Source organism: Chiroxiphia lanceolata, chromosome 6, assembly GCF_009829145.1.
Source record: "Chiroxiphia lanceolata isolate bChiLan1 chromosome 6, bChiLan1.pri, whole genome shotgun sequence".
Lineage (NCBI taxonomy): Eukaryota > Metazoa > Chordata > Aves > Passeriformes > Pipridae > Chiroxiphia > Chiroxiphia lanceolata.
This window is the reverse complement of record NC_045642.1, coordinates 8,107,372-8,121,123: the sequence shown is the minus strand read 5'-3', so window position 1 is coordinate 8,121,123 and position 13,752 is coordinate 8,107,372. Positions and strand designations below refer to the sequence as shown.

Here is a 13,752-nt window from a genome sequence, read left to right as displayed (position 1 = left end):
GTTTTAGAATATAAAGACTATACGGTTTATAAGAGAGGCTAATAAACAATTTAGGACAGAAAAACTGTTCAGAAAAATAATTTTTTTCTTTCAGTATACAGTAGTTTTTTTCCTTTAGGTACAGCAGGTCTAGATATGCTACATTTCATATTTCTCATCTCCTGACTTTATATTACTTTTTCAGAACATTAAAACTTATGCAGTGAAACTGAATAATGGCAAGTGTTTTTATACCCTTTTATAGCCATTTCTTTTTTCATAACCTCCCCCTGTTTCCTGTTAGCTAAACTATAAGCACCTTTCTGTTAATTTATGAAAATTATTGTTGAGATAGCACATTATCACTGATCTGTATGGCACTTCCAGCATGTTAGAAGCAAAGGTCCAAGCAACATAAAACACATCAAAATTCATTAATGTGGTATTGATTATTTTTTGGATAATTAATTTTATTGCAGGCCCTTGCAAGAGATAATGAGCTGCAAAGGGAGAAGGCAAAGGAAAATGAAGAAAAGTTCCTTAATCTTCAGAATGAGCATGAGAAAGCACTAAGAACTTGGAAAAAAGATGTAGGTTTATTAAATTAAATGTTAGAGTATTAAAAGGTTTTTGAAATAGTCATCAAGCATTTCAGGCAATTCCTAAAAGCCAAGAAAATATTGCAGAAATAACACAATAAACCAATTTCTTTTCCAGTAACACAGATTCTTCTAGAGATGAGTATTTTTTAAAGGTAGATTTAGGTTGACTTCTGTGCTCTAAAAGGTCAGTGCTCTTCCTGCAGTTCTGATTTGACAGGAATTCTTCAGTGTGGACTGAGGGTGAAAGGGGATAAGAAAAGGTGTATGTCTTGTATGTCCTCTCAGTGAATTCACTTCTGTCTACACCTAAACAATAATTTGTCTTCAATTTGACATTCTTTCTACAACTTCATTACTTCTAAAGAGTACTTCTGTAATTATTTAATCCAAAACAATTAGCAAAACACTGTAGCTGTAAAAATTGTCTGCAATAATAAATGCATGTTTACAAGTAGGAAAGATTAATACCTCTTCAATAAGACAAGATCTGCTTAGTGTGTGGAAACCAGACTCTAAGCAGCATTTGTTTAATAGTCTGTCTTTTTTATTTCTATGTATTTGGCACCTTCTGCCAGAAAGGTTTTGATTTTGGTAGATGGATTTCCAGGGAAGCTGTGGGGAAATAATGCAAAGTTGTCCTTGTAATCCTGTTGTCTAGGGCTAACCCATTTGAGTGCAGCCACTATGGAGATGACTGCAACCATGAGGCTACAAAATAACTAAACTGTTCTGATGCTCAGTTCCCTGAGAGAATTTGATGTCCCTGATTCCTTGGAGAGTTTTATACCATAGTTTCATGTATAGACATGGGATCTGCTCTGCTTATTTCTCAGGAATGTTTGCAATTATTCTTTATAAGATTTTTTTTTCCCCTTTTCATATTTCTGCTATGGCTAACTAGAAATTTGATCTCTTAAAGTATAGCAGCATCACTGGTAAAGTTAACATTATACACTGCTCTGGAGATCTTTGTAAATGAAGTGAAGGTATTTCTGTAAAATTGCCCTTCTCAAAACTTGTGGTTTGGACCATCCTGCTTGTCCTAAATACAAAAATTTAATTGTGACCTATTCACTGAAGAAGCATTGGATACTTGAGGCTATTTACAGAAGTAAAGTGCCAGGCAAATTATTTGCTGTTGTAGTTTCCTGACAGTGTAGGTAGAGAATCATGTTTATCTTTGAGCCAAAAAAGGAAGAAAGCTACAAATACAAATCTCACTTATTTTGAGTGTTGCTACTTGCAATAAATGGTGGGGGAAAAACCCAAACCCAATTCATAAAAGGTATAATCTGTAATGGAAACGTGCTTAAAAATTTGGTTTGAATTAAAGAGCTCAATTACTTTGTACAGAGAAATTCCTCAGCATCTATACTTTCTTTTAAGGATTTACTTTAATTTTCTAAGCTGTTGATACCCTTGTTAAATGCTGGTTTACATATCTGCACATGCAGTAAAGTGTTTGTGTGCTCTGTGTACTCTCAATTATTACAGGAGGAAAACATGAGAAGAGAAATAGATGCTATTAAAAATGAGCTGAATTCCCTTAAAGGACTTCATGGACATCTTGGAGATTATCATCCTCCTCAGGGAAATCAGCATTCTGAGCAAGTGGAAAATCTGCAGGTAAGTGTCTCTACCAGCTGCAGTACCATCCATGTCTCTAAAAATTTGAGAGAATAAGAGATATGACAGTTTTTCTGATCTTGTCTGTCTTGTCCACTGATTTTCCTTTGACATTGGTAAACCTAAAAATTTATCTGTGATATTTATCAATGATCCAAAATACCATTAAAATTTACTGTACCCAGAGAATGTTCCCCTTTCATGCAGAGGGGTGTTTATATCATAAAAACCTGAGATATTACTTCATTAATAAATTTATTCATACAGTTACCTTAAACAACCCACTAAATCCAATTTCACAGACATATTTTGCATGCATGTTTCTCAAATCAGAAGATTCTTTTTAATCAATATACAGGTTATAGAAGTTCTAATTTTAGTTTAAAAACTCCAACCTTTATGTCACTTAGAGCCTTTAAAAGGCACAGCAAACTCAACAGGTGATGAGTATAGGAGGTGAAAGACTGTTTTATGTGGTGCAGGTTCAACTAGAATTGAGCTTGCATTGCTGGGTGAACCAAGTCCATGTTCAGCTCTGGACTCAGAGCACATATGAGAAGTCAGCAAGTGGTTAAGCACATGAGGATGGTCTTTTGGGACAAAAAGAAGAGCCCTGCAGCTCTGTGTTATCCCATGATTAAACTGGATTGCAAATTTGTATTCCAGCCTTTTATAAAATTGAAAAAATGGGAAGAGTCAGAAGCCATAAGAACCTTTCCCTGTGCAATGAGTGTATTTAAACTGTACTAAACTGTTCTGTTTAGTATTGGTTATATCCTTTTTTTCATTAACTTTTCCATCCAAATAATGATTTACCCTTCAAAGAAGAGAAAACTCATTTTCATGTATACAATTTTGCTTTCAGTATTGAGGAAAATAGGAGGACACTAGGACTGAAAAGAAAGATTATTTTTTTTAGAATTAGTCTATTAATTGTCAGTAAAACTGCAAACTGCAAAAATATTTTAGAATTTGGAAGAACTTTAAAATAAATTTCTTCACAATGTATGTTTATAGCTCATACTCAAGCACACACAGAAGCATATCTGCTGTTTTGTGCTTAATAATGCAAGGGAAGTTAGACTTACTCATTGTGCCAAAGCTGTATGAACTCTATGAGGTATAATGCAAAGGGTGTAACTTTTAAAAATCATTGATTCCTTGAATGAAAACAAAATATCAGTTCTGTTTAGGATGCAGAATCAATGCAATCAGTCGTTCATGATAAGCAGTGCTTGTGCTTACTAAGATAACACTGTGGGTTTGAAAGCAGAAAAGCTTAAAGCTATGCTCATAAATGGAAAAAAAGTCTCAGATGTCTTCTAAATATACATCTTACACTACCTTATGGCAAATTACCACACCACTTTGTGTTGTACAATCATTAGATTTCCAAAGCTAGGCAGGTTGGACTGAGTCAAATCTCCAGTGGGACACTGCCAAGAAATTACAGGAGCTGCAGCAGATCATATTGATTGTACTGACTTGTGGAATTCCACCTGGTATCAGTGATGAGTCAGTGTGTAGTGAAACATAAAAGGGAAAGGGGTTGCCTGTGATTTAGATCTTGACTGTGGTTCCAAGTGTCGTAAGGAAATATGCATATATTTATTTTTACACCTAGTGCAATCTGAAATCCCTGCAATTATTTGTGGAGCACGAAACTTAGAATGTACGTAAACTTCTTCATACCTATCACCTCTGGAATAGTAATTAAGCAAAGGGCCTTTTTAAAAGAAAGATACAATATCAGACCTCATTACAGACTTGGATTGCAATTTAATTTAACCTTACCCTGCTTCACATTTAGTTTAATATGACTTGTAATGCAGCTGTGCACCAACAGAGAACAGGGTTACACCTACTAATGGGTTACTGTAATTCTTTTGTGTGTATATGTACAGAGGGATCTGGTTTTGAGCAGGTTTTGAATTTCCTAGTATGAAATAATCTGTTGAGGGAAAGGTCATCTGAGGTATATGTATGTTACTTATTTAGATTTTACTAAATCACAGGCAAAAAGTTAAAATCCAGGTTTAATAGTTTTGATATTTAGGTATTTTAGTTTGTGCATCTTGGACCTGTTTTTGCAGGGCTGAACGGCCATTTGAAGTTATTGAAAACTATGTTTATTCAACCCATCTGAAAATCTGGAAAGGAATCATGTAACCTTTATGCCTTTCTTTATCCTGTTTATTTCAGATGCATTCAGCAGTTCAGCCCATACCAACAAATGTGGTAAGTTCCACTGCAGTAGCTGTTTTATAACTGTACAAAAGAGTTATACTGTGGTGTTTGGTGTTTCTGTCTAAGGAAACAGCTCCTAGAAGCAAAAGATTATAAAAGAGTTACAGCTTTCCTGAAATAAAAACGAAATTTCTAGTATGTGTGTTCAGAAAGCTTGAAAATGTGGTGCCAAGGCTATACAGAGCAAAGAAGAAAAACTTAGAAAACAAAAAGATGTAGTACACACAATTTCCCAATCAGAATGACAGGGAAGCTGATAATAAAAGATGAGAAAAAGAGGAAGAAATTTCAACTGAAACTTCAATTTGAAGCTGGAGTATTTGGTAGAGGAGAACTATATTAGGACCTTCCTCTATTCACCATGATGTCTCCTTCCCCCACATCAGCAAAGCTGGGAGCATCAGGATGTTTCTGTGACCTGCATAAAGCTGTTTCTTGCAGATTTGTGTTTTGCATCACCTACTCTGCCACCACTGCAGTAGTCCCATTTTTACCAGTGCTGTCCACGTGCCTCCCTCCATTTTGCAGTACACTCTGTCCTCCCCACACATCCAGTGCCCAAGCACAGGACTTGTAACCCCCTCCCACATCCCAGCCTTCCCTCTGCAACACCTCCACTCACCCAGGTATCCTCAGCTTTTTCTCACATCTTTTGTGACTAAGCTCCCTCCCACACGTGCCTACTTTTATATCCTGTCTTTAGGGCAGGAGCCAGCACGTGCTCCTGTCTTCAGCTGCTGAACAGTTGTTGATGATAAAAGATGCATCTCCTTTTCCTTTTATTTTGGTGGGGTTTTATTAAGTTGTTTCTTCACTATTCAGCTCCTAGTTTTCACAGAGCTTTATTGACTGTAGCTTTCAAAAGTACACAAATACAGGTGCAGTAGTGGATTTAGACAGTGATGTAGATGCATCCTGCAGGCTTCTACTCCTGTTGAATTTGACTCAAATTTGGGTTAAAAAGCCACCTGGGAGGGAATGAGGAACTGCATTACAAGAATTGCAAATTCATGAGCCTTATTTGCTTGTGAAATTAAGTGAAAAGTCCTAGGTGGTTTGTTAGAAAAAATGGTGTTAATAGGTGTGTGTATGCACATGTGTTGGGTGTCAACAGCAATCCTGCAGGCTTTTCCTGCATGGAATTACTGAGCAGGTCACTGATTTGGCCATCAGAGAAAGGGAATGATCCAGTCAGCACGTGCACAACACATATTCCTTCCACTGAGAAATTCTGTCAGTCTTTGTAACTTTGTGGACTGTAATAGCAGGACCTAATTTCTTTCCTACTCTTCTAAGGTATTAGTCTGCTTTTTTATTTCCCTCTTATTAACATTAACTTTTTATACTTCAGGTGAGTGGTCTTTGTTTTCCAGCAGAATTGTAAAATTAATTTTAAGTCAAAGTCCTGAACTTTAGATCTAATCAGTGAGTGTATTAAATTATTAAAATAGTATAATCATTTGTTCCTTCTTATGCCAGAGTGGTCAAGAACAAACAAAAGACAGTGAAATAGAGGCTATTCAGAAAGAAAATGAGTTTATACAATCTGTAATAAGAAAATATGGTAATTGTGGACATGAAGAAGAAACTGAAGTAAAAAACACAAGAGACCACTCTTCAAACACTGAGGAATTACAGACAGAACAAAGTAATAACCTCACATGGATAGCAGAGATAAGTAGTATTGTTGAAGGAAGGATAAATGTTTGCAGGTACAGTGCATGATGAGAATGATCGAATCCTGAGTGAAGCGATTTTGTACTAACAACAGGAAAATTCTTGGTGTGAGTAGTGCTCATCTATGATAAATTCACCAGTACTTCCAGTGGCTGCCCTGGGGCATTGAGAAGGGTCTGTGTGCTCTAAGCCCTCAGGCTGTTGCAATGTTCTGTGTGCTTTGTTCAGAAGGGAACAGGGCTTAGGAAGAACTGTAACGTGTATAGAAATGTTTGAAAGCAAAACCAATGACCTTCCCTTTCCCACAAGACAATGAAAAAGGCTGAGAGTGGTTGTGCTGCATAGGGCAGGGAAGGTCTGCTCATGTGGATAATCACAATACCTGTCTATACAAAGCACTTTGTAACTCCAGTAAGTAATTTTTTGAAGCCACCTAAAGGAAATGTACTTAGTCTCTAATGCTCAGTCTCTAAAACGTAGCAAAGATAAGCAGAAGTTTAAGAGCTTATTAACTGCAAAGTGACTGGTTTAAAGGATCAGTGCTCACAGCCTTCAATGCATCTTTTGGAAAACACCCTTCTGGTATTGAAATGGCCCACTACTATCAAGTTCCTTTTGGTGTGTCCCTTAAACAGCTATTTTGGCTTTGTTTTCCATTTAGTTAAAAATGCCACTTTCAAAAATAAAGACAAATACAGTTGCAGTAGTAATGAGTGGCTTAAACTTTATATAGACTCACATTATTATGAAATAATGTTACAATTTCATTATGAAGACCCCTTTCAATAATAAGGCTGACAGATACCAGTTGAGAACTATTTCAACTATAAGCCATATCTAAAATATACAGAATGTTAATATGTTTTCTGTTTTATCAGTTTATAAATATTTTGCAAGCTACCATAGTGCAATACTTATCTTCAATAACTTTTTGTTAGGCTTGTATGTGTAATATAAGATAAGAAAAATTAGTATCAATATTAATCTTGAGTCCATCTCTTTGGAAATTGTAAACTGTAAAACTGTAAAAATAAAGCATTACATAACCTCTGGGTTATCATTTACCAACCCTACAGATTTACAAGGTCTTGAAAACAGTTCTAAGGATGAAATTAATGTTGCTAGTGCTTGTGAAGAAAAGCAAAGGGAGGCTTCTCCCAGGAATACCCTCTGCACAGATACTGATTTAATTACCCAAGGACAGAGCTCGGAAATGCATGTCACTGGGAGCAAAGAGGCAGAAAATCCAGGAGCAACACAGAGAATGTTACTGGATGAAAACAACACAAATTTAGAACAAAAGCCACAGGCCAGCACTGAGCCATTGGCAGGAGGCCACACGCAAAGAAAGGCCTTTTTGGACAGTACTGAGCCTGTAGGTGCTGACAAGAAAAATGGGAATCAGGAGACCAACTCCAGCAAGCAAGAACTGTGCAGTGCTACAGCTGAATCAACTTCTGCTAAGGCAGACACAAAATCAGATACCATACAACACAGCAAAAGTGTCCTTACACCTGAAGCACTCAATCCTGAGGCTGAAGTGGTTCTTTGCACTGAGAAGAACTCTCTGTGTGAGAGAGGTACTGGTGACCATCAAGCCAAGGAGTTAAGTTTTGGCATCCTGCTTTACACTAAAGAAAGTTCTCAAACAGAATACAAAAAATGTAGCTTGCTGACCAGTGACAATTATGTGGGCAACAGATTACATAGAACAGAAAAAAACTTAAATTGGAGTGGTTTCCATAAACTTCCTCTTAAACAGATACATGCAGATGCTGAAGATAGAAATGATGCCAGAAACATAAACACAAATGGTGCACTGGGGAGCAGTGGAGTTCCAGCAACTGATGCTCAAAATCTACCAACTGTGTATGGTGATAATGCAAGTGGTGATGACGCTGTGAAAGAACACAGTGCCAGTGTGTCTGCCTTAGCTACTTTCAATTTGTGCCCCCCAAAAACTGAACGAGGAGTAAATGCAGGTGACACGCCCAGCAAGCAGCCTGAACAAGACACCACTAAACAGACAGGGAATGCTACAAATATAAGCACATTCAATGCTGAAACCACACCTCCAGTAAAGGCTGATGGTCTTGAAATTGCTCATAAAACCCCCCCAACAGATAGAGCTGGTACAGATAAACTAATTCCATGCAAAAAAGTTAACGATGATACTCAGATACACTCCATCAAAAGTGGACATTCCCTGGAGACTAATAATTCAACAAATAACACATTGTTAAAAGAGAAAAAAGACTTGCTGAACAGTACAGTTCCAGGAAGGAAGTTTGCTGAGGGTCACCTGAAAGAATCATGCTCTTTACCCATGAGAACATCTGGAAATTTAGCAAACATAACTGGAAGGTCATCCTTTGATCTTTCAACCTCAGATAAAAAAGCTGAGAAAACTCCACTATACTTCAATTTTTTAGACCTCGGTTCTTGTTCAAGAGTAAATCAAATGAGAGGTCAAGCTACATGGACTTCAGCCTCCAAGGAACCTTCCCTTTTGAAACTACCATGGTTGGTGGAAAACACAAAGGTTATTTCAAAAACACAGTGTCAAAATCTCAGTGAAAATGTGGACACGGGAGAAACAGGACAAGGTGAGAAAATAATAAGCATTTATGCTTTGAACCACATACTGAAAAATTATGAAAATGTGAAATTTCTGTATCTTAGTGTAGAAAAATGTAACCCTAATTTTTTAGTTATATGGCAAAAAAATTGAAATGTGCTATTTCTCTGTTTATAGTATGAATGCAACTAACCAGCTTTTGTTGGTTTAATTAGTTGATTAAATAATTTTTTTCTCATGTTTCCCTTTCTAAAAGAACATCAGTGCAATGACAAACTGAATTTTGACGGGGATTTCTAACCCTAATATAGAGCATATTCTATCAGTTCTCTGCATGGATCTAAAAAACACTGAGCACCTTTTGGAATTTATTCAGTGCTCTCATTTTGCATCAAAGTTAGGGTAGCTTCTGAACCAGTATATGCTTCTTTGAATGGGGTTTAGAGGTGGTTTACTTTTTATTTTATTGTGCATCTCTAGTTTGGATGGACACTTCAAACCATCAGTGTATTGAATGTGTGAAAAGACTTTATATTCTTTCAAGCTCTGGAAAACACACCGAGCTTCAGGAGTGTTCAAAGAGGTTTTTTATCTCCTACAGTTGGCACTTGGCTATTATTTGTTGAGCAATATTTTGCATATGAAAAACAGCAAATATGAACTTTATTCCACGTGTTTCTAAATCATTACTGAAATGTGGAAAAACTGTATTTTAGGTGTGTTTTGCAATAACATTAACTTCTAGATTACCCCTAGGTTTATTTACCAAAAGAGCCATTTCTAAACTCAATCTTTGAGCAAAGTAACAAAAGCATCATTTTTATTTCCACAGTAATCTGACTCCAGTGCAACTGTAGATGTTCCTCTACTTCAGTAACTGGACAGAGCAAAAGACAGTACAAGTGGTGCCTTCCTTTCTCACAGCAGAGCTTGCATGCAGATTCTATTCTTAATGCCTGCTGTAAGCTTAAAAAGGCAGGTCTTTTGAGCTCTTGAACAGAAAGCCCCTGATTTTATACAAAAATGGAGCCTTGAGTGCTGAGATGTTTTTCAGAAGAGCAGGATCCACAGTACAGGGTGTTTATGTCTTTTTGTTGGTGTACTGTTTTCAGCTTTGCCCCTTGAACAAACCAAGAGAAGGATGGACTCCCATCCCTTACTTTTGCAGCCAGTGGCAACGAGACAGAAAACCAGCAGTCTGGTTTCTTTACATTGTTCTGGTGTTATGAATTTAGCTTTGCAGGCAAATTTGTTTGTGTACTTGTGTCCTGCCTGTGCATATTTGTGTTCAGATGCACCATTTTTTGAAGCTCAGTTTCAGAAGTATCTTTGTCCCTAAAACAATAGTGGTGGTAGCAAGGCAGCAGGATCCCAATCTCACATGGTACATTAATTCTTGTAATAATGTGAATTTTGATTGTTATCATTCTTTCAATCAAATGAATGCATAGTTATGTTCTGCATGGATCTTTTCTGGAAGAACAGACAGAACTATCTGAAGTTCTTCCATGTGTTCCTCCTCCTCTCCTTGTCAGAAACCTTTCTGTATGCAAAACACTGCAATTCCAAGAAGTTACTCGTGACTCAAAGTTTATCCTAAGGAGTTGGTAGGGATTTTAATCTAACTCTTATTCCCAAATGAGCTGCCTAGTGACCACACTTCTTGGACTCCAGTGAGGATCTTGGTCTGCATCCCAGATGTGCCTCATTCTGCTTAATTTAGATAGGCCCCTTCTTGAGCCTGCTCACCTCTCCAAATCCTGCACCTCTTTTGGAGACTGGAGAACCTGCCTGTCAGGGCACCTGTGAGTCACTGCAGCTCCCAACATTTATTGTGGTTAGGCTTTGTGTTGTTTTGTTTCCAGATCTTTTCCCAAAAGGCAAACCTGGAGTAGATTCCATGTGGATCCCTATATTTTTTTAAATTTTGCCATATGAGAGATCTGGAGGTGAAGAGCCTTGGTGAACGAGCTGAGTAAACCAATCTGAGGGAATTCCTTTTACTGCCTAACCACAATGCAGTTTGCTGTTTATACCACTCTGGTTCCCAGAGAGCAGCCACTCCACATCAGTAAACAGAGTAATGAACTGGGAATGGGATAGATCTTCCTGGAGAGTGCTTAAAGAAGAAAACAAACACATAACCATTTTTCTGCCGAGATAAAATGACAGTATTCTTAAATAACTATTACATACCCATGAGGTAACATGTATTTTTGTAGCAAACCAGATTTTTACTACTGATGCAGTGATCACAGGCATCTGTGTAGTGACAAATCAGCTCCTGTTTGCACTGGAATTGTGAAAGTATGCTTCTGTTTTCATCCTGCAAGGAACTTGATATTGCTTTCAACAGTCTATTACAGTGCATAAAACCTCTGCAGGACTGGAGGGTTATACTTTGCCATGATTAATCTACTTATCTGTCCTTCCTACCTTTGGTAGATGGTTATAGCCTGACCTCTTGAAACATTAGATACAGGCACTACCAAAAAACCTCCTTAATTTTTAAAATGCTTTTTGATTGTGTAAACTTTGTGTTAAGAATGTCTTTTTTTATTACAAGTCGCCCTGGAATATCAGGTAAGGATGGCAGTACTCATGTATTTTACTATAATTATCAGAAGGTGAGTTTAAAATAAGTATTTGAAAAAAATGTATTCACTTAGAATATTTAGAATACATTTTCTCTAAATCACTATTTTGTCATTAGCTTAATATGTGAAAATGACAGGAAACATTTTTAGTCAAAGTAGAAACATACCACATCTTTAGAGAAAAAATAGATGCAGAACTATGTGAAAGAAAAAAAAAATGAAGGGGAAAAGCCTACAACAGAGATCCAGTGATTTAAACCAAAAATATTTGATTTTTTAAGATCAGAGTTAAACCAGTTTAGTTACTTTACAGTTAGTGCCTGGAGACTAAATTGCAGTTGTTACCATTTCCTTTTTGTCAATCAGGTTCTACCAGTTCTAACAGAGCTACCAACACTTTGAATACCTCTAATATCCACCAAGACCCCCAGGGAGCCCCTAGTGAAGAATGGAATGCTATAGCAAAGACTTTTTATGATTCCTCTTTTCCCACAGAACATGTAAGTCAATTAAAAATATTGCAGACCAGACCTCAGTGAGCTAATTCCACAGATATTTGTACAACTGTACCCATCTGGATACTTTAAGGCTGAGTCAATCTCCAAAATAATATCAGAAGGGCAACAAGACACCATTTTTCACAATTAAGGTTGATAGAAAGCAGCAGGAAAAAGTCACAGCATATGAATCAAACAGATGCTAACCAGTCTGTTGGGGAGGGGAGGAAGAGGGTAGTTCATTGTAGACCCTAATAAAAATCATCACCTACAGCAAAAGTAGGAGCTAAAAAAAAATAAATAGTATAATGCAAAAGTATAAAAACATTGTTTCATTTATTACTTGATAAGACTATGTTATTTAAAAGAATATGTAAAAGAACAAAAATTCAGAACATCTATGAATTAGTTTATCTGTTTATCTTATGCTGCAGTTCTGGGATGCCCTATTTAGTTATTTCTTACTATTTAGTAGGATGACATTACACAAATGTGTAAAAGCAGAAAATTAAATGTTTCCCTCCCTCTAAGACAACTTTATCCAGGATGGCACTAGCAAGGGTATTTTCAGATCTGTGCAAGACTGGAGCTTGAACAGCTGTAACTGCTGTATGAGAATTTGACCTAATGGTAAACATATTATTCAAAAGTGATACAATTATTTACAGCTGCAGTTGACCTTTCTTTTTAGAAGAGGTTCTAGAGCTGTTTCTCAGGTAGTTAAGGCTGTGTCTGGCTGAGGTCTGAGGTCAGGGTGTACAGTGTTTTCAGTGACAACACTGCCTGACTTCTGAAGACTCAATCAGCTCAATGCCATCAACATTCACATTCTCTGAAATTTGGAAGACTGTTTTAAACTACTCACCTTTCCTAGTCTGACTCGATTTGTGAATGACACTGGGGTGGATTTTTCACCATAGTGGTGGTATTTACTCTGTCTCTTTTATTTTACTGAGTGAACTACACTACATAACCTACAGCTGAAGCAAAGCTGTATTTCACTGATTGTGGTCATGTCTGCTTTGTCACCTCCAAACTAAAGCTCCTTATCCAGTAGCTAAGTAAAAGTGGAGATGGACAAGAACAGAGTATTTTCCAAATACTATGAAAATATCTATGAAATCTCAGCCTGGGATATTGCAGGCCACTCCCTCCCTTCTGTGTTGGTGTCAATGTAATACCTTCTGTCCTCAAATCCATCATTTTTGTGATGGATATGAAAAAGCTGCTGGGAGATTAAAAATGGGCTGAGCAGTTTGTTTTGACTAATATGTATGACTGTAATTAGAGCAGACTTAAGCCTTCTACAGTTTGGGTAATCTCATTCAACCACAGCACAGTGCTCTGAAAAGGGATAAAAACTGTAAACAAATGCTACAGGTGCACTCAGAATTCTAGTAAAAATATTAAGAACTGTTTTAAACATTAGTCTGTCCTTGCCTAAATACCAAGGTAAGAACCCTCAGCTCAGTTTAAACACAAGTCCCTCAGTGTGCAGCAATCAATGGCTTTTACATGTGTCCCATATGTTGCCATATTACTCAGTGCTGGCACTAAGACACATTTTATTTGTATTTTATTATGAAAATGCTGAGGCCTTTTAGTTTTGACAGCTGAGATTATGTTTTTATTCTAAACCCACTGTCACAGAATTATATTAAAATTTTACATATATATATACATATATATACATATATATACATATATATACACATATATATACATGTATACATATATATATACATATATATACACATATATATACATGTATACATATATATACATATATATACACATATATATACATGTATACATATATATACACATATATACACATATATATACATGTATACATATATATACACATATATATACATATATATACACATATATATACATGTATACATATATATACACACATATACACACACACACACGTATTATATATA

General features: G+C 36.5%; 1 protein-coding gene across 1 annotated transcript in view; it reads left to right on the top strand.

The window, feature by feature from the left end:
- Positions 1-13,752, top strand: part of CCDC73 (coiled-coil domain containing 73) — a 62,367-nt gene that overhangs the window by 47,115 nt on the left and 1,500 nt on the right. Inside the window, 6 exon segments of the mRNA XM_032690534.1 lie at positions 459-569; positions 2,076-2,207; positions 4,410-4,445; positions 5,934-6,102; positions 7,208-8,737; positions 11,673-11,806. Coding sequence (XP_032546425.1) covers positions 459-569; positions 2,076-2,207; positions 4,410-4,445; positions 5,934-6,102; positions 7,208-8,737; positions 11,673-11,806 — 2,112 coding nt within the window.